The 26,741-nt window shown below is 35.2% G+C and overlaps 1 protein-coding gene across 2 annotated transcripts in view; it reads right to left on the bottom strand.

The window, feature by feature from the left end:
• The window catches only part of LNPEP (leucyl and cystinyl aminopeptidase), an 87,716-nt gene that overhangs the window by 22,785 nt on the left and 38,190 nt on the right, over positions 1-26,741 (bottom strand). For both annotated transcript variants that reach the window (XR_003046661.1, XM_006913240.3), the window contains exons 4-11: positions 25,917-26,048; positions 17,751-17,871; positions 16,947-17,101; positions 14,857-14,970; positions 13,285-13,419; positions 7,369-7,500; positions 5,468-5,628; positions 5,139-5,227 (exon numbers count right to left, since the gene is read on the bottom strand). Coding sequence is in view for 1 of the 2 variants with exons in the window: in XM_006913240.3 (XP_006913302.1) it covers positions 5,139-5,227; positions 5,468-5,628; positions 7,369-7,500; positions 13,285-13,419; positions 14,857-14,970; positions 16,947-17,101; positions 17,751-17,871; positions 25,917-26,048 (1,039 nt within the window). In the remaining variant the exon portion in view is untranslated. The remainder of the gene's footprint in view (positions 1-5,138; positions 5,228-5,467; positions 5,629-7,368; positions 7,501-13,284; positions 13,420-14,856; positions 14,971-16,946; positions 17,102-17,750; positions 17,872-25,916; positions 26,049-26,741) is intronic.

The raw sequence follows: 26,741 nt of genomic DNA, 5'->3' as shown, positions 1-26,741 counted from the left end.
AAATATATGTAGGAATTTTTAAAATCCTTTAAACTACTAATCAATAAGCATTCTTTAAAGTTGGCAACAAAAATGTGAATATAATAGTTAAGTGTATGCTTCTAAGCTTCTTAGTGTTTACTATTTATTTGGATATAAACTCCATGAGCTTACTATTTTGTTAAATGTTAATCCCTTAGCACAATGTTCCTAGTAGGTACTCAAAAAAAACCTTCAGGAATTAAAGAATGAACAAAACAACTACTATAAATGGTTTTGAAGCAAATCTAAATAAGATTTATAAATGTTTATGAAGTTTGGTTCCCCATTTTAAAATAAAGAATACCAATTCTTAAAATTATAAGAGAAAGAGGAGTAGAGATAAGAAAAAAATCTAAACTCAGGACAATGATAGCGTACATTGTGGGGTGTATTTCCCAAGATTTTTCCTATACATTTTAATCAATGTAATATTCCATACAGTGGATCTATATGCATTCATTTTAATACTGCCTTTTTACCTCTGAGATACTACCCCCACCATTTTTCCATTGTCTTTATATGCAGTGTTCATATATCTTCATAATATTTTATTTCATGACCTACAACAATTTAACCAAACTCCTATTTGAAAACATTTAGGCTGTTTTAAATTTTCACTCTCATAATAATAATTCTGTATGAAGGCTTTTGCACATATGTTTTAGAAACACATTTAAACCTGTAGTCTTAGGGTCTATAAACTTCAAAAGCATTAATTATTAAAATTTATCAGATTCTCTTAATAACCTTATTTACTCCAATTCTACTGAAACTGTAAAAGATTTTTAAGATGGAAAAGACATTCTGATGTCTTAACATGACATATCAGATAATGTTGTTTTCATTAAAAAAATCCAATACTAATTTCCGTTTTTTGCTGACTTAGAAACAGATGGGAAAGATCAATTACATGAATATAGTTTATACCTTTCTCTAGAGCAAAGTTCTAAGGAATAATTGTGATGGCAACAGTAGTTGCTCCAAGTTGGAGACATTTTCAACAAACCTGTGACTAAGGAAATTAACTATCATTAGCTCATGCAAAAGAATCACCACTCTCCAGGTCACCAAACACAATTTCCTAAGGAGCTTTTATTACGAAAGGACATTGGGAAGAGGGACTAAATAGCTCAAATTCTCCCTTCCCCATAAAAGGAGGCAAAGAATGATAAGTATGACAATTTTTCCACTGGATAGATGCAGGAAAATATTGAAATACAGAGTATCTTGGCTGATAAACCTTGATACTTGCCATGTTGTAAACCTAGCCAAGTCCAGATGGTAGAGAGGAAGAACGCAGCTGGGAATGTACTTGAAATTATTACTGTCATTTCGATGACAGAATATAAAGCATTGCAGCCAACAGCATATAGAGGAGAGTTATCATTTAAAGAGTCAACACGTTAGTCTCTTTCAGGTCTTCTGAATGATCCAGAATGGAGAACCTTAAAACCACAGGTATCAAAAAATAATAGCTTTGTTCACAGGGGAGCTTACTACATTCTGCAGCTCAAATGTGGATGAGGCCACCTTCATATGTTTCCAATTTATTATAATCATTAACAGATTAACAGTTCAATTTTCACAGTCCATTTAGTAAAAAAGAATGAGCAACTCCAATCTTAAATGGCAGAAGCCCAGATGAAGTAATCTAATATTGATTTTAAAAAGCCATTTGTCAATGAGTTATGAAGATCGACTACTGTTTTATAAAGAAACATTAAAGCATAGAAAAAAACCATGTTTCTACTACAAAGTTGCAAAATTTTCTGTGTAGTTTGCTCCACACTTGAGCTTCGCCAAAAGGCTGAGAAACGATTGTGCGTAGTTTGCTCCAGAGAGCTAGCATGAGACATGCAGTTGAACTGCATTCCCTCTTGTTCAAAAGCATTCCTTTCTGCAATACCCCATTTCTTCACCTTTATTTTGTTGGGGGTGGGGTAAAGAAGGCAAGAGCAGAGAACAGCACATGGTAAATATCTTAACTATATGCTTGTCCTGTTTTCCAATTGCCTTTCGCTCTAATGACATGTCTTTTAGTTTCAGATATATCCTTCAGAAACATTAATGTCTCAAGTTGGATTTAATATGAAAATTCTTATAAAGAGCTTAGGTCTGAGTAAGATGTGGATAAGAGGCGGGGGTCGGGGAAGAGGAGGGAGGGAGGAAATGGGGAGAAAGAAAGGTAGAAAAGGGAGGGGGAGACACTTGCTTTTTTAACACAATTTCCTCAATATGTAGCTTGAAAAAATGGCCCCTTTCAGCCCTTCTTCTGCACAACAAGTATTAATTGTTCAAAATTCACGTATGTGGGGAATAGTGACAAAGATAATAACCAAATATAACTCCTATATCTGACTGAATTAACGGAATAACCCAGCAACCCTGGCATTAGAACATGTGGAATATACTACAGTTAACAAACCACCAAGATAACACACTACTAAAGTCATATGGCATAAAATAAGACTCTGTAGTCACAGCCTCTGCTATACTCTTTTTGAGAACGGAATAAAATAAAATGCAATTAAAATAAAAGTGATTCTCACTGGAGCATCAGGAACCAAGATGACCCAACTGTCCTTAGGGTCAAACAGTTCTTGTTGAGGACAGAACATTTTCAGTGCAGACTCTCAAAGCCTGAACTGCCAGGAATGAAAACAGCAGCAGCAGCAGCAAGGTAAATAACACAGTTGAAAAGAGGAAGTAACAGACACTGCTTTCATCATACATTGGCTCAGTTCCAGCTCTAGATTAAACCAATTGTATTTTAGTGCATTTTGTATACTTTTGTTTACCAAAAATATTTTCAAATGAAAGAAAACAGAAGATATCATTTCATCAGGCTTTGAATGCTTTTCCTAGAACTTTTTACACTGAGATTTAAAATTGAGTCACTTCTTTATAGACTAAAATTTATTCATCGTGCAATAATTTTTTGTGTGCTACTGGGTGCTAAGGTTGCAAAATGGATTCATACAGCCGTGATATCTACCTTCAGTAGGGGATATATCTAATATGGGAATCAATATAAATGAAACAGTACTTACAGTATATTAAAAATAGAGAAGTAGAGAATGTTATTAAAGCACATAAATAGGGCATCTAACCTGTCTTAGGGTGAGAGAAGGCTTCCTAGAGCAAGCAATGGGTGACTTGAGATCTGAGAAATGAATAGGAGTAAATCAAGGGAGTGGGGAGCAAGAGTGTTTTTCTGGGAGAGAAAACAGCATGTGCAAAGGCCCAGAGACATGAAGAATGGCATCTCTGAGTTGCTAAGAAAATTTTTGTGCAGCAGAGGTATAGAGTGCCAGGTAAGGACTTAGAAAAGGCTTAGCAGAAAAATATGAGCTAGACTTTGGGGTGTGAATCTCAAAAAGAGTTTAAGAAGTTCACATATAAGCTGAGCTAAAAAGTAAAGGGCTAATAAAAGCAGTTTTTTTATTGTCCAATTACTTCTAATATCGCCAAGTCTTACATACCCTAGGGAGGTTTGCAAAATTTCCTTATTGGTCTCTTTCAAATAGGGAGATGAGATTATTTGTTTTCTCTTAGGTCAGAGACTATCCTTTCAGGGCCCATTTGATGTATGGAGTTTTGTTTTTGTTAGACAGCACTTCCTTGTACCTCTAGCTATGCTATATTAATCAAAAATGTATTGTCATCATCACTGTTCTTAGTGTTTTAAATAATGAGATTGTTGTTGTAACATTCCACTCTAGTTAACTATAATGCAACTGGTATCCACATATTGCAGTTGGCATTATATGTTGTTACCACACAACAAAAAAGCAATTTAGAAACATGCATTAAATCACAGACTGTAACACAGTCTTCATTTTGAGAAGCATTCCTTTGAAAAAGTTAAAATAATGAGAAAACATTTAAGACCCCCATTTTTTTTTAGAGATACAAGTGGCGAATTAAGTGTCCAACAGTAAGAAAAGATTAAGTCAATTACTGTATACATCAAGTTCCTTTAAAAAAACAAGATACAAAATCACATGTACATAATGATATCATCTAAGTAAAAAATATTTTTAAAAATGACTAGAAAGAAATAATCATGAGTGTAGTTACGACAGGGTGATAAGATTTGTTCTCCATTTTCTAGATTTTATGTAATGTAGATATATTTAAAGATTTTTTCATTAATAACAGTAATAACAATAGCTAACACTTATATAGCACACAATATATGTAAGTCGTTCTAGGTGTTTCATATAAATGAACTCAATTAATCCTCATCATAACGCTATAAGGGAATGAAACTCAGAGAGGTCATATAACTCACCTAAAATAATACAACTCAATCAGGCACTCTGGCTTGAGTCTGGTCCCTTAACCACTAAGCTACACTACCCTCTCAAAAATATAGGATTGATCACTAGATGCAAATTCAAACAAGAAATTTTCCCTTTCTATAAATCTAAAGTACCACTAATGGTTCCTACAGAACCCAAGAATCTTATGTTCTTTCAGGATGTAAATTAAGAGGCTACATAGTATCGCATTCATAGAGGAATTTAACAGATGGTCAAAACTACATTTCATTTGTGTTTTACAGATTCCTGTGGGTCAGCATATACAATCTTTACATTTTGTTATCCCCCTCCTCGCAATTATAATTTCTTGCCCCATTTTATCATTACTAAAACAATATATACTATGGCTATGGACATTTTGTAATAATTATTTACTATGGATCTAGGACATGAATCAAGAGGCCTAGATTATGTATTAGAATCATCTAGGGTGCTTGTTAAAATGCCATTGCCCCAGTCCACCCCTAGAAGCAGAGAGCAGAGCATACTTTAAGAAACTGCTCTACTTCTTACTTTGTAACATAAAATATTTATCTAGGATATAAAAATATAGGACTGCTAGCACATTCAGTGCAGCTTTTTATACTTATATTACATGACTAAGAAAGACCAATTTTATGCATGATACATAGACTTAATCTCACTTTAGTCACATCATACATTGGTGACTCAGAAAACCAGCCCAGAGAGTATGCACACTGGAAAGAATAAACTTCTTCTGATGCTTGGTCAGACGTTTTAAAATAAGCTGTTTCCAATTTCTAATCAGAAAAGTATTAATTATAGTCAAACCTGATTTCTTGTCCAGTAATAACACTGATGAATATTTTGAATAATTTCTTCCCTCAGTGACATAGGACAGTGGAATATGCCACAGATAGCTGTAAAAAGAAAATATTGAAAGATTACTACTCTTTCCAAATTTTAGTCAGTCAGTTACACATAATTTATTGTTGTTGTGTTGTTGTTGTTGTTTTGGCAGGAAGGTGAAAATTTTCAAGATATTCCTAGAAAGGGATAATCTTGTTAGGTTCCATAAGAACCTAAGATTATAAAACATTTATCAATTCTTTAAATTGAGAGTATGAAAGAGATGACACGGAGGGAAAGAAGGCACGTACCTTGCATCCGAAGGCTGAATTTCAGGCTTCATATTTAAAAAGAATCTTTCTTGTTGGACAAGAAGTTCCTTTCCTTTTCTGTGAACAGTCACTAAAGGAAACCCTTTCTGCAGGGTCCAGGTTTTCATCATTTTCTTTACATCTAGGGTTCTGTTTGTGACCTATCAATAAAAGAATAAATTATTTTTCCTTAAAGATAAAGTTTATAAACTTTACAGTTTGTCTGTACCTTTCCTCACAACATTCTATGAAGGCTACATTTAATATTAATATAAAAAAAGTATGAATGTTGAGCTGAATTTACATTTCTAATCTAGGTAAATGAGCTAAGAGGAAAGTACTAAGTGATAACTAGTACTTTAAGCGATAACTGGAACATAACTAAGTGATAACCAAAGAGAGTGCGAGAGGCACTATATGTTAAAAAAGCAGCAGATATGATATCAACTGATATCAGCTTATGACTCAAATTAGTTTTCTAGATTACAAAGGATTTGAATTTCAAGCAACTAAAATCATTGAGTACTTAAAATGTTTAGTAATATCACTGCACTATGGTGGGCCTTACCTCAATCGCCATAACTCTATATATTTAAAGCAGAAAAGGATGGAGAATTTGGAATCTTCCTAAATTCTCTGTGATATTAATCTCACATTTCTCATGGCTCGGATCTATTTATTTCTGGACAAGGGATTGAGAAGAAAACAAACCTTTCCCCAAACAAGGTACTTTTGTGTCTTTGAAACAGAACTGAAATGAAGAGGTCAGGGCATAATTTGATGTGGGTGCTGAAAAACCCAAGGGTAACGTGAGGGAACAGGTTGGGACAGAAAAACACCATGATGCAAAAGCTGAAGTCAGTGAGGAAGGGAGCAACATATTCCAAATGTGAGGAGATAATATAATGAGTATAAAGGCAATAATGCGGCTTTCAATTGAAATGCTATTGCATGATAAAAGGAAAAACAATAACTTGCAAGCAACTCTTAGGTAATAAGGACTGTAAGGTATACCTTCTAGGCAAAGGGTTAACAACTAGAAAACAGCAGGTTTCAGATAAAGCAAGGAAGCAAGAATTGTGTATGGAAAAGACCCAGAGTGGGATTCTTAACCTAGGGTCCATAAACTTTGAAATTGTGTGTGATATTGTGCATATATGCAATTTTTCTGGAAAATATGTCCAGAACGTTCATCAGATTTTCAAATATGTCTGTGATCTAAACATTAAGAACTTTATCTAGATCAGGGTAACAAACTCAAATGCCCATGAGGGTAATACCGTGAGCCTACATGCACAATACAAGCTGGGTTCATTCACTGCTGTGAAGCATAACTTGTACCTAATTACACTGCTTTTTAGAATATTTGCAGGCACAACAAAATCAAAACAGCAGAACAATGGAAGGGTAGTATGGAGCCCATGGTAGCCAGCTTGTGAATATATAATCTTCTCTAGAGGAACATGGCCCCAAAAGACAGGAGGATTCATAGGCCAGAGTATAGAAAAAAAAATCATGAATGGGAGGTGGAAAAACGGCAAAGGCATAAGAACAGAAAAAGATGTTTTAAGAAAAAAAATCAAATAGTGAAAATACAGTATTATACACTGATTCAGAAAACAAAACTTCCCTACAAAGTAGAAATGGAGATTAAGGTATAGGAGAAAAATGGTTTATTCACAAGGCTACACACAATTTTTCAGCAGTTAAGACTAGTACTTGCATTTCTTGACCTTTATTTCTGTGCTCTATTCATAAATATTTATATTCTAAGCTCCATTTTCCTCTCTTGTATAACTATCTTTGGTACCACAGCTTAATTACGTACTTGATAAAAATATAAATAGAAGAACTCCTCTCTTCTTACTGTAAAAGCTAAATAAAATACCCGAGTTTCTTACCTCATTAAAACTATCCCACAGATCATCACTTTGAATGGATGAATAGCTGTGATTATGCAGATAAAGAATTATAGCACGTTGAAATACATCTTCACTAAGATAAGTCTGCAGCATCAACAAGAGAGAAGCTCCCTATTTCAAAAAAAAGAAAAGAAAAAGTGAGAAAGGGAGAAAGGGACGACAATAATACAATACAATAGGTTTATAGAATTGAGAACTATAATTCGAAATATAATCACTATAAGCATATATTTTCATATACAGAACCTAGTTATAACACACTGTTATTTAGTCTAGTATAACCAGATGTGGACTATGTTTAAATTGTGTTAAAAATTATTTTAGGGAATTTGAAAAAAAATTAATGGAGTAGATTCCCAAGTTAACTAATTCTACTATGAGCTATTTTGTGTGGTCTATCAGTTACTCACTGTTTCAGTGTTAGTGTTAAAAAGCTAAGTGTTTGTTAATACGTTTTTAATAGAAAAACGTGCCAACTTTTGTGTGGCATCCAGGCTCCTGTCCTCAATGTTTAAAGTGCCAGGTGAATTCATGGGCACACTATTGTAGACAATAAACCAGCAGAGTTCTCAAAAGTCTCTCTGCTGGGGAGTACATTAATTTCCAATTTTAGTATATCATGTTGCTGAAGTAACTAAGATCTCTCTTTTTTTCCTGCAGAGTTGCTTAAAATATGTTTAGAACTAATGTATAAGGCAATAGCACATACTAATAATTCAGAATCAGGCATGAAACTATATGCCTGATTCTGAATTAGGCATATATTCACTGATGCACATGCCATCATTTCCAATCTTGAGAAAGAACCACCTCTTCTATAAAGTCTTCTGTGATTCAAGACAGAAATTATATTTCTCCATCATCAAAAGCAATATATCACTTCCTGAATCTGCTATAGATATACATTTATTTCCTTTTCTAGACTACATGCTAGTTAAGGGAAAAATTGAAAAACTCAACTCCGATGACTAAAAGAATGCCTCTAGTACACAGTAGGGATTCAAATGCTTTTTGAATGAATTTCACTTCTGATAAAAATGCAGCAATGTTAAGTCATTGAGATTATCATATATACATAACTAAATTTAATATCTATTACTCTCCTATTTCTATATGACACTTTACAGTGTTACTTATTCTATAAATTTAAGTACTCATTCTTTTTCCAACAGTTGCCCTTCTCTCCAGCATCACCAACTTCCTCTCTCTACTGTAACATTCCCATTAACAAACAAAAACTATGTAACGGTCTTCATTTTAAACAAATAGGAGATGCCCTTCCTTTCCTTAATCCTATGACTCCTCCAGTTGTCACCCTATTTCTTGTTCCCCTTTGTAGTAAACTCCTCAAAAGAGTTTTCTGCATTTGCCATTTCCATTTGCTCTCTTTCCATTTTTTCTTCAGCCATCTTCCAACCATCCCTCCATTCGAAATGCTTTTATCAAGGTTATTTCAAAGTGAACTTCGTGGTGTCAAACCAATATAAATTCTTAGACTCATCTAATCAGTCTACTAGTAAGTAGCATTTAGGCTAACTGATCAGACACTCCTCCTTGAAAGTCTTTTTGCACTTGGCCTTGAGACACCACTCTTGATTCTCCCCCTATCCATTGGCCATCCCTCTTAGTCTCCTTTGCTAGATCTTTTTCATCTTCCCAAGGACTAAACTTTGACGTTCCCTGGCATTTAATATTCAGACCTCTTTTCTTCACTCTAAATTTTCTTCCCAGTTGATCTCCTCAACTCCAGGGGTTTTAAATGACTCCCAAATTATTATATTTAACCATACTTCCTCTCTGAATTCCAGACTCATATCCAACTGTGTAACCGTACAAATATTCACTTCTTTAAAAGGACTTTTTCTCTTCTCCTTCTCCTTGATTCAAACTGGTTCTGTATGCACCTGCTTCTTTTCTTTCCTTATCCTTCCACATACTACTGCATGACCACTCCTTTACTCATTAAGCTCTCAAGTCAGCATCAAAAAGTCTTAGGAACAAAGCCTCAGATCTGTTGACCACAGAGATTTGGTCAAACTAAAGATAATATCTTGACCTCAGTTGTGTTTCAGCCCAGACCCACGGAGGAGGAACAACCCTACTGGTATTCCCTCGAAACCAGACAGAATGGCGCCTGACTGACACAGGACCTGATGCAGTGATCAACTTCCTCCTACTCCAATCAGTAGAATCTATGACCCAACTCCCTTAGCTACCATGACTAATGATTTTTCCTCTATATAACCTATCCCCTAGAGGCCACTGGGGAACCAGGTCTTAAGAGTACTTGCGCACCTGTGTATCTCGGCTGGTGCCATTTCCTTATATAAACTTCTGCTTTCTTTGCTGCTAACTCCTGTCCATGTCTTCTTTGGCTCTGATGTGTGCAGGCAAAACAAACTCCTTGAATTTAGTAACAACTACTTGCTTGGTATCTCCATTTGTGCATCTTAAACTTACTCAAAAAGTGAACTTTTTATTTTCTTCTTTCCCCAAATCTGCTCCTCCAATAGTGTTCTCCATTGCATCAAATAACAATTCCATTTTTCTATTTGTCTGGGCAAAAATCTTGAAGTCATCCTTGACTCCTCTCTTACATTCCACAAATAATCCATTAGCAAAGTCTACTGGATTGACCTGTACAATATAGTCCAAAAATACTCACAGATCATCACTGAGACTACTATTACTCTAGTCCATGTCAACATCATCTTACCACTGCTCTATTACAATAACCTCCTAACTAGTTATCTTGACTCCATGTGATATTAAAGGCTCAGTGATGATCTTCTAAAAAAAAAGTCATACTATAGTACTTCCTTACCCAAATGGCGTTTCCTTTCACTTACCATAAAATCAAGGTCCTTACCATTTCCTATTAGACCAAACAAAATGATCTGGCCTTCTATAATCCCTCTGACTTCGCTGACTACTTTCTCTTTCGTTTATTCCACTCCAGACACATTGGTTCCTTGCTGGTGCTTGAACATGCCAAGCAATCTCTTATCTCAAGCTGTGTGAGGGTCACCAAGACAAGTCCCAGGTTTGTTGATGTGTTAGGAGGACTCACAGAATTTAGTATGTAGTAATACTCACCACTATAATTTACTCCTGTGTAATGATACAACGCTAAATCAGCTAATGGAAAAGGTGCATGGGAGACCAGATAAAAGCGTCCAAGAGTCCTTTCCAGTAGAGTCAGACAGGATACACTTAATTCTCCTAGCAATAAGTTGTGACAACACATATGAAATGTTGTCTACCATGAAACTTTGTTAGAGATTCGGTGCCCAGTATTTATATTAGGGGCTAGTCATAGAGGTATCCCCTGCCTGGTATGTACCAAAATTCCAGACTTCCACAAGAAAAACAGATATTTAGCATAAGCCATGTTGTTTGTACAAACAATTGAGGCACAGCAAGTCACTTTTATCAGGAAATGATGGAAACTCCCAAAATGCAAGTTCTCAGAAACCAGCCAAGAGCCAGCCTTGCAGTCCTAGGTCTACTACATGAACTAGTTTCTGCACAAAAGTCTTACACATTGGCTATTTCCTCTGCCTGGAACATTCTTTCCTCAGAAATCCATGTTTCATTCCCTCCTATCCTCCAGATGGTATCAAATATCACCTATCAGTGGTCTTACCACCATCTTACATAAAACATGTCACTCTCATTTCTCTTACCATGCTTTATTTTCATATTAGCACTTACCACCTAACACAGTATCTACTTTTTTATTCACTCATTTGTACAGTGTCTGCCTCTGTCTCTGACACCTGAAATGGAAGCCCCATGGTAGAAGCAACATAGTCCACTTTGTTCCATGATGTATCCCCAGCACCTAGGACAACGCCAGGCACATGACTGGTACTTGTAAGATTGCTAAACGAACGAATGCTCACATGACAACCTGCATCAGAATTAGGTTTAAAGATTATGAAGACCAAACTGAATATGTCTGTCAAACATTTTCCCTACTGGCACTTACTTCTTCTTGTACATAATATTAGTAAATTATCCAGTGTCCTACTTTTCTCAATTATGTGGGATATTTGCCAGATTCTCAATTCTGAAATAAGCAGTTACCATATTAACAGGGGTTATGTATGCTGTGAAGACCACATGATCAGAAGACACTGAATTCTGGGTTTAGAGGGTGGGAGTTGGAGGAAGACAGAGCTCTGTAACAACGAATCCTGAAATAACTGTTCTATATGATTCTCCTAGTTTTAAAACCACAAATTTTAAAACCACAAGTTTTAAAATTTTCTTAATTGACAGGTCCAGTATAGCCTTTACAAATCCCAGCAGGGGTGGCTCCATAGTGTAGTAGTTAGCACATCTGCTTTACACGAATAAGGTCGTGGATTTGCACCCGAGGTGGAGCCATGAACCATACACCAGGTGCTCCAGGCCCCAAGTGCGCCAGGCCCGCTGGGTGTGCCAGGCCCCAGGTGCATGCAGTGAGCATGTGAGAGTAGACGCCCGGCCTTCAGAGATTCAGTTCTTAAGGGGAGAAGGCAACATCCGTAGGTGAGGGGTGGAAATGTGGGGAGGGAGAATTAAAGAGGGAGGGAAATCCCAGCAGTAGCTCTAATTGGAACATATTTAATATTGCTCATTAAACTCCCGATTTCCTTATTGGTTAACAGTATTACCATTCTCCCTGCCAGTCAGGCTTGATCTTAAAAATCATTTCTCTTCCTTCTTTACCTGCCTTTAAGTACTTCCCTCTACCCAGTGTTTTTTACACCCATCACTTTCCTTCCACTCTCACTACCACTCCTAATTTCAAACTCTTACCATTTTATGCTTGGACTTCAGCAGCAATTTGCTAACTTCACTTAAATCCATTTTATAAACTGAAACAAATGGTAACTTTAATTAAGTCATTCCTCTGTTTGAAAATCTTCTAAAGCTTCCTGTTGCTTACTAATGGCATTCAAGACCTTCCACAATTGGGCCCCAACCTACCTTTCTCATCTTTCCCCTACTCCACATGCACGTCCCCTGCAATCAAACATTCCTGACTAAACAAAAATTACTAGCCCATTAGTATTCCATCCCTCTTCCCATCTATTTTTCCCATTTCTTAACCTATATTCTTCTTGTTTATTTCAATTTCCATTTTCCTCCAAAAAGTTCCTCTTCATAATCTCAGGTGAAAATACTCTGTACCATTTATTTAGCACATATTATTTCTTATTGCTTCACAAGTACTCACCACCTAAACTTTGAATTTCTTGATATGGACTGTATCTCACATGTTTTGTGTATTTTCTTCTCTAAGACAGGAATTCAATTTACTAACCAATTAATGTGACAGCCAGAGTAAGGAGGCAATGAGGGCATAAAACTCACCACTCTCCCCCAACACAAACGTGAATGGCACTGATATCTCTATTCTTCTGACCTATGGCGATCGTGAAATCAGGTGTCAATTTTTCTGTTTTTTGCTCCACTACCAAGCCTGAAGTGTGTGTTTCTGATCCTACAATCTAACCTTCGCTTCTTAAAACCTTTTTGCTTACTCGTTTTGGCAATTCTTGGAATATGCCTCAATCTTGAATAACACAGCCAAGGGCTTGCTTAGAACCCTCTCTGGACATATTCTACCTGCAGATCTAAAGAGTGAACCAACTTTAAAAGATACATTGCTATAAGGTCTGGTTAACTGCCCAGAATACTGGTCAGAGAACTTAAACGAGAGACGGAGAAAGAATAACTCAGAAAAAGTTAAGAACAATACTGAAACAGAGGCAAACATGTTAAACAGGATATCTGAAAATAATACTCATTTTATCTTTAAAGTAATCAAAATCATGCAACTTGCTCACATATGAAATTAATTTTAAACCTATTCTGAGTACTTTTTTTTGTACATAGCAATACCTTAAAATAGGAAAGAGAATCAAACATTTCTTCAATCTGTTCTGAAGACTGAACAGATGATGATGATATTGGATGAGACGAATTCAAGGAATCTTTCTTCATGGTTTTAAGTCGAGCATCTAAGAAATCTTCATACTAACAAAAAATGAAACAGATTAGGAAATCATGAACAGTATCCAAGGCAAAGGCAAATATAGTAATTATTTATATGAATTAGACTATTTACTGCTTAAAGTCATTATGAAAAAATAACCAGCTTCACTAAACTTCAGAACAGAAGTTTTTGAAGGTATAGGAAGAGTGTGATATTCATGCATGTTCCTTACATTTAAAAATAAAATTATAACCTCCTGGACACATGAAAAACAGTGGTTCCTAAACAATGGCATAAGTTAAGAATCCATTACTAAAGCAACCAAATGTCAAATCCTGATATTTGAGATGAATAATCTAAAAAGGCTAGTAGATATTTTTAAAATAAAATCTGAAATTAAAAAATAAAAACTGGACATTAAGCTGATTTCTTACATATAGTTCAGTTTTTCTATTAATATACATTTCCCTTAATTGAAGTTCATTTGAAATAAAATATAACTCTTAGAAAGAATTCTTGAGAGCTCAGCAGATGAGCTCCCCTAGAATACATATTAGAAGCTTCTAAACATTCTGGGCACCACCAAGTGGTGAAACTGTATATCTCACTGCTTAATTAAATAGCATACACCGATTTAAATACCTGTTTAGTCTTCTAGCTAAAAATGAGTTCTACCACTTGAAATTTTTGAACAAGCCCTACACAAAAATTTCAAATTGAAAGCTCTAAGAGTATTCTTGTTTTGAAGCAGTCTTGGATCATATATCCAGGTAGTTTAACAAAAAGTCTCAGAATTTTAGGGTTGAAAGGGATCTTTATATTTTCCCATCTATTGCTTGAATTATTTGGCAATATCAGTTATATCATGGCCTAGTGTATCCAAATATATCTAAGGATAGGAAACATCTCCAGAGAGTCTAGTAATATAATGACATTATCATACCCTCTACAACAGAATAGTGTTCCAAGTCTTTGAAAAGAGACAAAATATGGTTTGTACCTAAAAAGGGCAAATTATTTGTCTGTATCAACCTATCACTATGTATCACTGTTATAAGCATGATCACAGTGATAATAGAGACAACATTGCAACAAAATATCTTGATTTTTTTCTCTTTATGCACAGGATAAAAAGTTTTGTTTTGCAAAAAAAGGCTTTTCGACTTTAAATTCCTCCAAGCAGAAGGGCCACATTTATTAAAAATAAAATGCAGCAAATCAATGTAAAACGTTCATCTTAACAAAATGTAAAATAGTTCCACATACTTTCAGCTTTCAATGGAATATGTCAGTAAATAAAAGCGTAATTTTCATTGTCAAATCTCACAAGGTACAGACATCAGCAACAGGGGTCAATTTTATTGTATCTTTCTAGAAATATTTTTATTACTTCAAATTCATAGAAAATACATGGCTAATATAATTTGACTATTTTTCCCCCTGGCACTCATAGTAGGCCTAACAAACATGATACTTACACTGGAGAGCTCTTCAAATATTTTTTCCAAAGAGAAGTACTCCATGAAAGTAGCAAAACCTTCATTTAGCCACAGATCATTCCACCACTGCATTGTTACCAGATTACCAAACCACTGTGGGAAAAAAACAAACTACTAACCAACACAATATTTACATTCTCGAGAATTTTCTAATAATTGAATTGTTAGATTAATTACCTAAAACTAGATTGCAATTACTTAAAACACAGCTATTATAGTTAAAACCATATTCAAATTAAAGACTTACAAAAGCTGTATATACTTTCAAAGTAAAATAAAAATTTTAACATTTCACCTTAACTGAATGGGAAAAAAGCAAGACAGACAATTAGCATATTTATCAATTTAGCATGTTATATTATATACTAGGTACGAAAAATACCCTAGTTTTTAGACATCTCATTAAAAATGAAATTTAGATAATGAATTCTTCTACCTTCTAATATCAAATTAGTAAGATTATTTTCCATTGTATCTACGATCATCCATGACAATTAAATAAACTTCTGAGAGTTTTTCCTACAATCAGAGAGCCCATACTTCATGTTTCTCTTCAGTTACCCAAGTTGAAGACGGTATTTACATGATTCAAGACAGAATTCAAACAACATTCCTTAAGAAAGTTGGCATGCATATAAATAAATGAAATCAGGAGGATCTTAAATGTGTTCTTCTATGAGATAGTAAGAAGGAGAAAATGATGAGACTGTCCTAAAAAATGTATCTAAAAAACCCCTGAAGTAAGGAGAGGTAACAGAGTATTAAATTTAGTCGGTGTGGCCTAGGGCTTGTCTCAAACCAGCAGCAAAACAATAAAGTTACAAAACACTGAAATTACAAGAGCATATTTTTCAAAGATATTTTAAAACTTATTTCAGATGAAGATGATTTATAAATCCTAAAGAAGAAGCGACAGAGAAATACTCCCCAAGTAGTGATGAGCGGCTCCAGAAATAACGGACCTAGAGGATATTCCCAACATCAGGGGTCCCCAACCCCCGGGCCTCGGACTGGTATTGTCCGTGGCCTGTTAGAAACCTGGCCGCACAGCAGGAGGTGAGTGGCAGGTGAGTCAGCGAAGCTTCCTCTGTATTTGCAGCTGCTCCCCAGTGCTAGCATCTCCATCTCAGATCATCAGGCATTAGATTCTTATAGGAGCACTGGTCCCTAGTGCCAAAAAGTTTAGGAACTGCTGTGCCTACATGCCTTGTCTACATGCCTAACACTATAACAATAACAGTAAATAAGTATGTGCTTCACGTGCCAGCATGTCATGAAGTCTTCACAAGGGATATAGAGTCTTTCAGATTGAGTTTCAGATAGGGAGTAAACTGCCCAGAGCATATCCTACTCTTCTTCCATGTCCTCCCACCTTCACAAAAACCTCAAACCATGCCCAACACTGAAAAGCATCTCATCAAGGGCACAGGAGAGACAAGGTGCTGTGGAAGACACATACCTATATAATTTTCTTTCTTTTTTTTCCATGTCATATAAAGAGTACTTCTCTCTCTCAAATTAATAATAATAATAAAAATCCAGTTCTAGCAGGAGAGGAAAAAATAATTTAATCCTGACAACTACAGTCCAAGAGTTGTGAGAATACAATTTAGGAAAAAGATTTTTTCACCACAAAGTTATACTGAGCAGCTGTCATTTGTCAGAGGCAAAACAGCTTTGTATTATTGGGGGGTAAAGAGAGATTGAGATCTTGATGAGACAGTGTGGTTCTTCAGGGCCCAGTGCTGCCACTCATTTACAGTGTGACTTTGAGCAGCAAGTCATTTACTTAAGCTGAATCATTTCCACATCTGTAAATGGGATTATCACCTACCTTAAAGCAGTTATAAAAAGTGAGATAACAGATGTGAAGATGCTTTATAAACTGTAAAGTTCTATACAAACATTAGATAGCATTTTCATTTGAAAATTGTGTTAAAATGCATCATTTTATTATGAAAGAAGGAAATAATACAAAGGTGAATTATTATTAGCATCTAAATCTATTCTAATGACCTAGGATATGAAAAAGACCACAGTTAGGAGATAATAGTCTTGGCTTATAATACCTGATGGGCCAGCTCATGAGCAATGATTTTAGTAACCAGTTTTCTGTCCGCCACCGAAGAAGTATTATTGTCATACAGGAGTGTCTCTTCTCGGAAGGTGAGCAAACCCCAATTTTCCATTGCTCCTGCTTCAAAGTCAGGAATAGCCACCAAATCTGGACATAACAGGAAAAAAGTGATCGACTTTTCCTCATCTAAGGCACACTCTGGTTAAATAAAAATATTTCACCTATTATTTTATCACTGTGGATCGGGAGACAGTGAGTTCGTTTTATACTAAGGAAAGGAGCCCTCCTCACTCTAGTCCTGCATGCACCTCACCGACCCATCGGCTGAGGAAGATCTGACCGAACCTCTGGAGCGTCACTGTTCCTCTGCCCCTTGCCCAAAGGAAGAGACACCTAACTCCTTCACAGTGTGCAGGGCCAACTCTCTCCTATCCAGGGCCAGCTCCATGTTGAACAATACTTGCTTTCCTAAGCTTCCATTGCTCAGTTTTCACTATTTGAGTCAGGAATTTCTTAGAAAGTTAGAATTAGTCAAAAGTCCAGACTAACTCTATGCCAGTTCTCACTTACATGGCACATTTGTAACTGCCCCATAAACTTCTAAGAGTTTTAAGCTCCATGTTCAGATACATTCATAAAATCGAAATAATCTTAACAAATACAGTTTTAAAACATTAACAGTGTTTCTCGGTTTTCTTTTATAATAACTCTGGCAAGAGTTCTTTCTAAAAAACATTTGCAAAATGAATCTAGGTTACGATGGTAACAAAAATCAGAGGCACTGTTTGATTCTTACCCAATTTCTTAAGTGGGTATTGAATTTCAAAGTAGTTTTGATAAAACTCAAGAAGCTTCACAGTTGTTTCCAAAGCATGGTGAACTTGATCAATCTTTTCTGGTACAGCATATATAGAAACCTAAAAGAAAACATTATGCATGATGTAAGGACAGGTATAATTCAAATGTCATGATATTCAGGTGAACAGTGTCAAGATTAGCATGTGTCAGAACTGTGCAGAGTTGTGAGAATTTTCAAGACAGAAACTCTTGCTTATAGTTCTTTTAGCTCCTGCAGAGTTTAGCAAGTCACTTCCATACATAAACAGTGTTTAAAAAACTTGAGAATTCCTTTTCTTTTTAAAGTTAACATGACCTCCAAAATAAACTATTTCAGGTCACTCTATAGCAATTTATAAGCATTTGCCTATTTAATTTTATAATACTCTTTTCTTCCTCTCCATTACCTACAGTTGCCCCTCCTTGCATCTGAGCTATGAAGATTGTGAATTACTTGAAGGACAAAACTAGATTTTCATTCTTTTAAGACCCATCACAGTGCCTGGTATCGAGCAGGCACTCAACAGAGAAAAATCACAACTTAAGAGGGAGTTAGTTCTAAAGTAAACGCATTAGGCAGAAATTGCACATGGGTGGAAATCACCCTGAAAACCCTACTAGATTCCAATACATTCCCTTTCAATAAGTCTGACACAGCTAGTTTTTCTTACAGCCTTGGGACAGTTTACTTTTTCCCAGTTGTTGGCTTGCTTTTATGAACCATACTGTATAAAAAGTGATCATACTCAGTGAGTGACACACTGTAACTATAACTAAATTCAACTTAAGGAGATGGTAATTAATGTCTCCACTGCCCATTCACTCTAGGACACATGCTTGCTTGGGACGAAGGCAGATGCAATCACCCACATTATTTAAATTGTTATTCTTTTCTCTTTTGCTAACTGCATAAGTTAAATATTTATGATGTGACTAACCATCTTATTTGATAAGTATCAAAAGGCAAAATTTAAGCAATTATGTTAAAAGCAATGGATTTTAAAAAACAATATTTATTATTTATTGTTTTTTAATTGATTGAAAAATAAGCCCTCTATAGTCACCTGGAAAATAGAATGTGGACAAGACACAGCAGAAAATAAAAACCTCAAAATAAGGATTTCAACAGGTGGGGTACGGGGACTTATTGAATAATTCATCATTTGGACAAAATATTTTGGTGTACTCTAACTTTAAATTAATTTTAGTCTCCCATTAAAGGGCTGAAAGACTTAACAATTTCTAAGAGACCAAATACATTTCAGCCATAATTGCCTTTAGGTGGGGCTTTAGTCTACAGAACATATGCATTAATCATGGAAACATGGGGGAAACATGGCATAAAAGTTTTTAGTAAATAAACAACAAAATTAAATGTATATGTTCTGTAGTTAAGAGTGCCAGGTTCGAATCTCAGCTAGCTGTGTAATCTTGAGCAGATTAGTTAAACTCGGTCTCTTTATAAAATGATGATAAAAGTAGCTCCTACCCTCATATGGCTGCTGTGAGGATTAAATGAACTTGGAATAGTGAGGTTCAATAAATGGTAGTTATTATCATTACTACCAACAAGAGTCCCATCAGAAGTAGGCAAAATGTATGAATAGAGCATTTGTAGCAACAGTTAATAGAAGAATGAAGTATCTAGAACCAGAGTTAGTCAATTAAAAATATGTTGCATTCTTAAGTAACTATGGAAGAAATGTAATCTCCCACAACATGTGGCCACATGTACTGGACCAGCCCAACATTCTACCATATGCAGCCCTTGGTACATGGCTGTGACCACAGCTTACTGAATTCAGCCACCACCTGCCAAGAGAACCACAAGCTCATCCTGCTGACATGCACTTCCTGTACCCTTCTCCCTCTGAAATTAGTGTTAGCACTAAAATAATAATAATAAAAAACCTGACATACTCCTTTTAAATCTCTAACTGCCATTATAAATGACTGTACCAAGATCACTTGGAATTTGAGATGCCATTATTATATCTGCCTGTTCTTTCCAGACATACATATTTTATGTTATAGCTGATGCAATCATCCTGAAAATGCTATCCCAATAGAAACACCACCTATATTTTCCAGATTCCTCCTCAAACATCCTTCTGCCAGGCATACCATTTGGCCACTCCCATCGCTGCGTGTGAAAGCACCTTTCCTCAGAAGCAAAAAGAAAGAAAAGAAGTTCACATGAAACTGAAATCTGACCGAAGAACCACTTAGTCCCATTTCTGGAATACAATAATTAGGGGAAAAAGGTACTGTGGTATTTTCTCTTTCCTCTACTTCTTTTTCCTTAAAAGAACATGTACTATGAGTTGTCACTAGAGATAAATTGCATGGTAGTTATAACTATTATTGAGCTTGTTTAAAGAGCAACAGAAGCAATAAGAAATAAACGAAGAGAGCAATCTAATTTAACAAAGAAAGTCTTGACTGACTTTTTGCTCTTGGTAAGAGCACTCTAAACACTGCTCTTAGCTGGCACCCACGCCTTGAGACTTAAAATTTTTCTTGCAAGATCTCTTGCTAAGACCTTTGGAAGATTTCTAAAAGATACAACAAAAGAGTCCTGGTCAACTCTCAGAGCAAAGCGTTCTTTAAGACTCAGGAGTAACAGATTTGTTAGCTTTAACTTAATGTGTTCCTTAATTTAATAAGAGCAAAAACTAGATAAAACAAAAGTAAAAACAGAACTAAATCAGATCTCCCTCTCAAAGGATAATAATATAGTCTGCTCTTCAAAAACACCAGCTTTCCTAAACAGACAGCTGAACACACAAAAAAGCAGGAAGTCTTTAAAAAAAAAAAAAAAGAAAAGAAAAAGAAAAAGATGAAAAAAAAGAAAAAGAAACCACTAGTATCAAGTCTATCTAAAAGAACTGATGGGACTTTAAGAGAACAATATAAACTATGCACAATGTCCCTGGCTGGTGGAAAGAGAGTTGAGACAGAAATGTTGTTAGTAGAAATTTGGAAATAAGCCATGTTCCTGACTGAATATGAATAAATTAAAATTATAACGACATGGATTATTCTGTTGAAGGTTCTGTTTGAATGTTAAAAAGATATAGTGTCCACATCTGACTAAACACCAATGGATTCTGATTCTACCTATGGTCAAAAAAAAAAAAAAATCAGGTAATGACAAAAACAAAACGAAACAAAACCCTCAAGACAACAGATAAAAGCAGTGCATTTCAAAACCAGCCTAGAATTTTCTAAGTCTGATATTACTAAAGGCAGAGAGAGGTTAAAGGAATACTGAAGAATGGCCAGAAATAACAAATGTTCCTCTTTCTTCAGGCCTTTGACAACTTAGTAGTCTTTACCACTGAACATGACAAGTTTAACAATCACTAGTCAACTGTGACATCTGAAGTTGTTTGGTAAGAAAGACAATAGTAAGTAAAGCCCTACTGCCTTATCCCCGAATCTTGTGAAATAGGCCTAATGTCAAATATTACAAAATAGAACCCATCCTAGAGATTACCACATTTTAACATGACAAAAATCCTTGATAGATTCCAAGTCTGAATTTCTGGTCACCATACCTACATAAGTTATTTATATCATTTGGTATAAGACACATCATATTGTGGTGAATAGTACAATTCTTACTATCATTTACTGGTTATATAACCTTGGGTCAACTACTTAACTTCTCTGAGACAGTTTATTGATTAACAATATTGGGCTAATACGTCCCCCTTATTTGGTTTATAAAATGAAAAGATGTTTATAAATGAGTGCCTAAGACCGCTGCCAGCACAGAGTAAACTCTGTGTATGGTAGGATCATCCATATTTCCTACTGAAAAAAGGTAAAATTAATAAAATAATTGTTTATTTGTATAACATTAACTTTTTCAAAACATATTTACTACTAGGTAGCATTAAAAATGATAAAGATTTTTATATTTACAGACATACAAGGCAGTTTATGATATATTTGCATATGGAAAAGAGTGTACTCTCTGTGTGTGTATATTACTATCTGATCATTTTACAGGAATTTAAAAAATTTAATCTTTCAGAGGGCAGGCCAATATAGGCAATATAGTACTAGAGTTGTAGAAGGTGAGTTTAGGGAGGATTACAAAGGAGTCTGCCCAACGACACATAGCTAATAAGCTACAGAGGAAGGATCTGAACCTTTCCTCTTGAGGTAGACTCCAGATTCCATGAGTAACCGTGTTGCTTCCTAATACGCATAAATAACAAGTAAAAAAAGTCACCTGAAATTTCTCTCTCTCAATAATCTATCTATCCATCCATCTATCTATCTATCTATCTATCTATCTATCTATCTATCTATCTATCTATCTATCCATCTATCTATCTATCTATCTATCTATCTATCTACCTACCTACCTACCTACCTACCTACCTATCAGAATGAGGTATAATATCTGAGTAATGGATAATTCCACTTGCCTACATGGAAGAATCCACACTACGGCAATTGGAAATATAATCTAATTTATAAGAGGGCCTTGAATATCACAATGATGAATTTGAATGTAATCCTACAGGCAGTAAGAAGCCAACATAAAAGCTGAAAGAAAAACAGTGGGATGGAGTATGGGACAGATGGAGGGAGAAAGGGAGAGAAGGGAGAGGGAAGGAGAGCGAGATGCAGGGACCGAGGGAAAAGAAAAAGCCAAGTCTGTACACATTTTGGGATACAATAAAAAGTGCTGGGGGTTTTATATCAAAGACTGTGATAAGAATTACAACAGAAATGTAACTAAAGTGCTATGAAAGATCAGAGGGATGATTAACCCCAGCTGTGGAAAAAATGAAACACTTCAAGGAAAGAGAGGTCTTCGGCTGGCATGGGAGAAGCAAATCTAACTTTCTAGACGAGATTTTTAGATTTCACCAAGGCTGCAACATCTAAATCAAGGGCTAAATTTGTGGTGCAATGCTTAAAAAGGAATTAATTCTTTTTTTTTTTTTTCAGATTTAAACCAATCTTAATAACCTTTTGAAAAGTTTCTGAAAAATTTTTTGGTTTAGACTTGACAAAATCTCTTTCAATCCAAAGGTGAGTAAATCATATTGAATATATTCAATATGTAGTCTATGCTTACCCTTGATCACTTACTTTACTTCTTGAATAGTTCATCCTTTACACTGAGCATAAAGGCATACAGTATTATTGCCAATTATACAGCCAGACAGTCATTATCTCTGTCCCTATTTCTAAGAGTTATGGGGTAGACATGATAATCTTTTTAACAGAAGTATATTTTTTTTAATTAGCACAATAATGATACAAGTATATTGTGATTAAAATAAAGCTCTTTAGAAAGAAAACCTAAATCCAATTGCATGTGTTCAAAGGGTAAACAATATATTTAAAAAAGAATTCCATCATATTTCTATCATAAAGAATAATCAGTATTAGCTTTAAAAGACCATTTTCTTCTATATTGTCAGTATGTGAAAATATTAGCTTTATTAGGTCTCTACTATAAAATTAAAGCATAAAATCTATCAAAAATCATTTACAGACAGGTACTAATGACAAAAAAAAAAAAGCAGAGGAGCCTAATTAGACCAAATAATCAATTTTGAAAAATGACAGATATACCAGACCCTTAAACAATCTTGCTCATTACTCTAAAATGAAAAAAACTCAATCAGGACTTCCTTTTTAAAAAAAGGAAGATTTGACTAAGTTTTACAACCTGGAGTTTTTCTTTTAAGTATGTTTTTACACTATTTTTTAAGTCTGCACAAGGTTCTAGATTTAATGCTGCCCAATAAAATTTTCTGTATTGGTGGAAATATTCAGTATTGGTGCTACCCAGTATGGTAGCCACTAAGTCACAAGAACACTAAAAAATGTGGCTCCTGAAATTAAGGAAGTAAATTTTAAATTTAACTTTTTTTCAACTTTAATGATGTAATATATAACGTGTGAATTTAAGGTGTACAACATGTTGAACCTCGGCAGCATTAGTTAATGCCTCCATTACCTCATATAATTACCTTTTCCTTCTTATGGTGAGAATAGTTAAGATTTATTCCCTTAACTTTCACGTTGTATGATAAATAGTGTTATTAACAACTATCATCATGCTGTACTTTAGGTCCCCAGAATGTGTCCATCTTATAACTGGAAGTCTGTGCCCTTTGACCAACATCTCCCCATGTCCCCTAGCCCTCAGCTCCTCTCAACCACCATTCTACTCTGTTTCTATGAGTTTGGTTTCTTTTAGATTCCACATGTAAGTGAGTTTTTGTCTTTCTTCTCTATTTATGTCATTTAGCATAATGCCCTCAAGGTCCATCCATGCTGTTGTAAATGGCAGGATTTCCTTCTTTCTCAAGGCCGAATAATATTCTATACATTATTATTTATATGGTACATATATATACCACATCTTCTTTACTCATTCATCCATAGACAGAAATCTAGGTTATTTCAAAATCTTGTTTCGCCGTAGCGTTATGAATGGTTTCTATTGAAAGGAAGTCTGTGGGCAAAACAATGTTGGAATTGAATGCTGCAATTGATAGGTGCATCCATCATATTAATATAGTCTTTACAGTTTGCAAACCGATTGGCTGTAGTGTTTCTTAGAATAGAGCTAGAAAATATATTTCATCAATATTTTGATACGATTTCATATATATATATATATACACATATATATACATATATATATATATAAAAATGATATAGACATCAAATCTCCAGAAGTGAAATTGCTGGATCATATGGTAGTTACATTTTTAATATTTTGAGAAACCGCCATGTTTTCCATGGTGACTACACCAATTTACATTCCCACTAACAGTGCATAAAGGCTTCCTTTTTCTCCACATCCTCACAAACACTTGTTATCTCTTCTTCTTTTGATGATAATCATTCTGACAGGTGTGACGTGGTATCTCACTGAGGCTTTGATTTGCATTTCTCTTGATGTAAAGCACCTTTTCATGCACCTGTTGGCCATTTGTACGTCTTCTTTGGAGAAAGTTCTATTCAGTTCCTCTGCCCATTTTTTAATTAGATTGTGTTTTTCCTATGGAGTTGTATGAGTTCTTTATATATTTTAGTTATTAATCCTTTATCGGAAATGATTTACAAATATTTTCTCCCATTCTGCGGGTTGCCTTTATTTTGTTGACTGTTTCTTTTGCTGTGTAGAAGCTTTAGTTTGATGTAGTCCCTTGCTGTCTTTCCTTTTGTTGCTTGCGCTTTTAGTGTTATATACAAAAAAACCCCCAAATATTGCTAAGACCAATCTCAAGGAGGTTTCCCCTGTGTTTTCTTCTAGTAGTTTTATAGTTGCAGATCTTATCTTTAAGTTTTTAATTCATTTCAAGTTAACTTTTGTGATGGGTGTAAGAGAAAGGTCCAATTTCTTTTTTCTGCATGTGATTATCCAGTTTTCCCAGTACCACTTACTGAAGACATGATCCTTTCCCCACTAGGGAGTCTTAGCTCCCTTGTCAAATATTAACTGACCATATATGAGGAAGTTTATTTCTTGGTCCTTAATTCTGTTCCATTGGTCTATGTGTCTATTTTTATGCCAGTACCATACTCTTTTGATGGTCATATATGCTGTTTTCATTACTATAGCTTTGTAGTATAGTTTGAAATAAGGAAGTGTGATACCTCTAGCTATGTTCTTTCTCAAGACTCCTCCTCATATGGCGCTGGATCCCACAGCTTTCACAAAGGCATTTTTGTACATGTATAGATGCCAAATTGTTGTTGTTAGGGTAGGGAGACATGAATGAGGGACATCTTATTTAGCCATGATACTGCTGTTGAATTTTAATTTAAATCTAAATAGTTGTACTAAGCTAGTGACTACCACAGCATACACCACAGTTCTAGAAGTTTTATGATGTATATATATATATAGTCTTACTGGAATTCACTTGTAAAAGTAACATTAAAAGAAACTTGAGAAATATTGACTTTCAGGTATTCAATTTATAACAGTAAATAACAACTAAGCAAAAAGTAACATTTCTGTCATAAAGTGTGAGAGCTGTGATCCAAGAGCTTGTTTTCCTTCATAAAGCAGTTACCAGAAATCATTAAAGAATTCCTTATAACCTCTTTCTAGATAAATACCAGAACAACATACCAGGGTCCCATTTATGTCCTGACTCAAGTTCTTCAATTCCCCCACAATGAAAGCAACCAGGTAAGTGCTCATCTTCACACTCTCAGAAAACTCATCCTGGACAAGTCCATCTTCCATAGTGACTGATAACTTCTGTAAGCAAAAGAAAAAGATGACAGTTCTGTAACTATGAGAATAAAGAGTAGTGAAAAATAAACCAGGAAACTGAAAATTCAAAGAGGAAATAAGTAGTAAAGATGCTGGCATATTTTAATCTCTCGGCACTAGTATCTAAACAGAGCAAGGTCTTTAGCCTCAGTCCGTTCTACTATTCCTCATCATGAGGATATATAACTTACAGAGAAAATCCTTAAGGAGTTTTTAGTCTCAAAAGATGGCTTTAAGTAAATGTTAGTTAGAGGTAGTAAGTAACAGTGGTTTTGTTTCTCCCCTTTAAAACATCATCAAAACCCAAGTCCTTCCTTAATGACCTAGGAGTGCTCCTCCTTACTACTACAAATACATTCATAGAAGGAGCTACAGTGGGGATATCCCTCCAAATGATCTGAAACAGCTACGGAAAGGTTTAGCCCCCAAAAGGTTTAGTGGGAGCAAAGGCAATAAGTCAATATAGAAGTCTGCAGTGGACAGAAGATGAGGGAATACAGTCAACCTTACAGGATTTTCTGACCATGAATTAAGACATGTTTTGTGACAGTAGGCAAGTAGGCATTCCTTCTCTTTCAGAGGAAGATTAAAGTGAAGAATGTGGCTGGGAGTGGAGCTGTTGCCTATTGTGAATAATGCTGCACTGAACAAGGAAATGCAGATATCTCTTTGAAGTCC

The sequence above is a fragment of the Pteropus alecto genome, unplaced genomic scaffold (genome assembly GCF_000325575.1).
Source record: "Pteropus alecto unplaced genomic scaffold, ASM32557v1 scaffold20, whole genome shotgun sequence".
Taxonomy (NCBI): domain Eukaryota; kingdom Metazoa; phylum Chordata; class Mammalia; order Chiroptera; family Pteropodidae; genus Pteropus; species Pteropus alecto.
The sequence above is the reverse complement of the archived record's forward strand: the minus strand, read 5'-3'. Positions and strand labels throughout refer to the sequence as shown.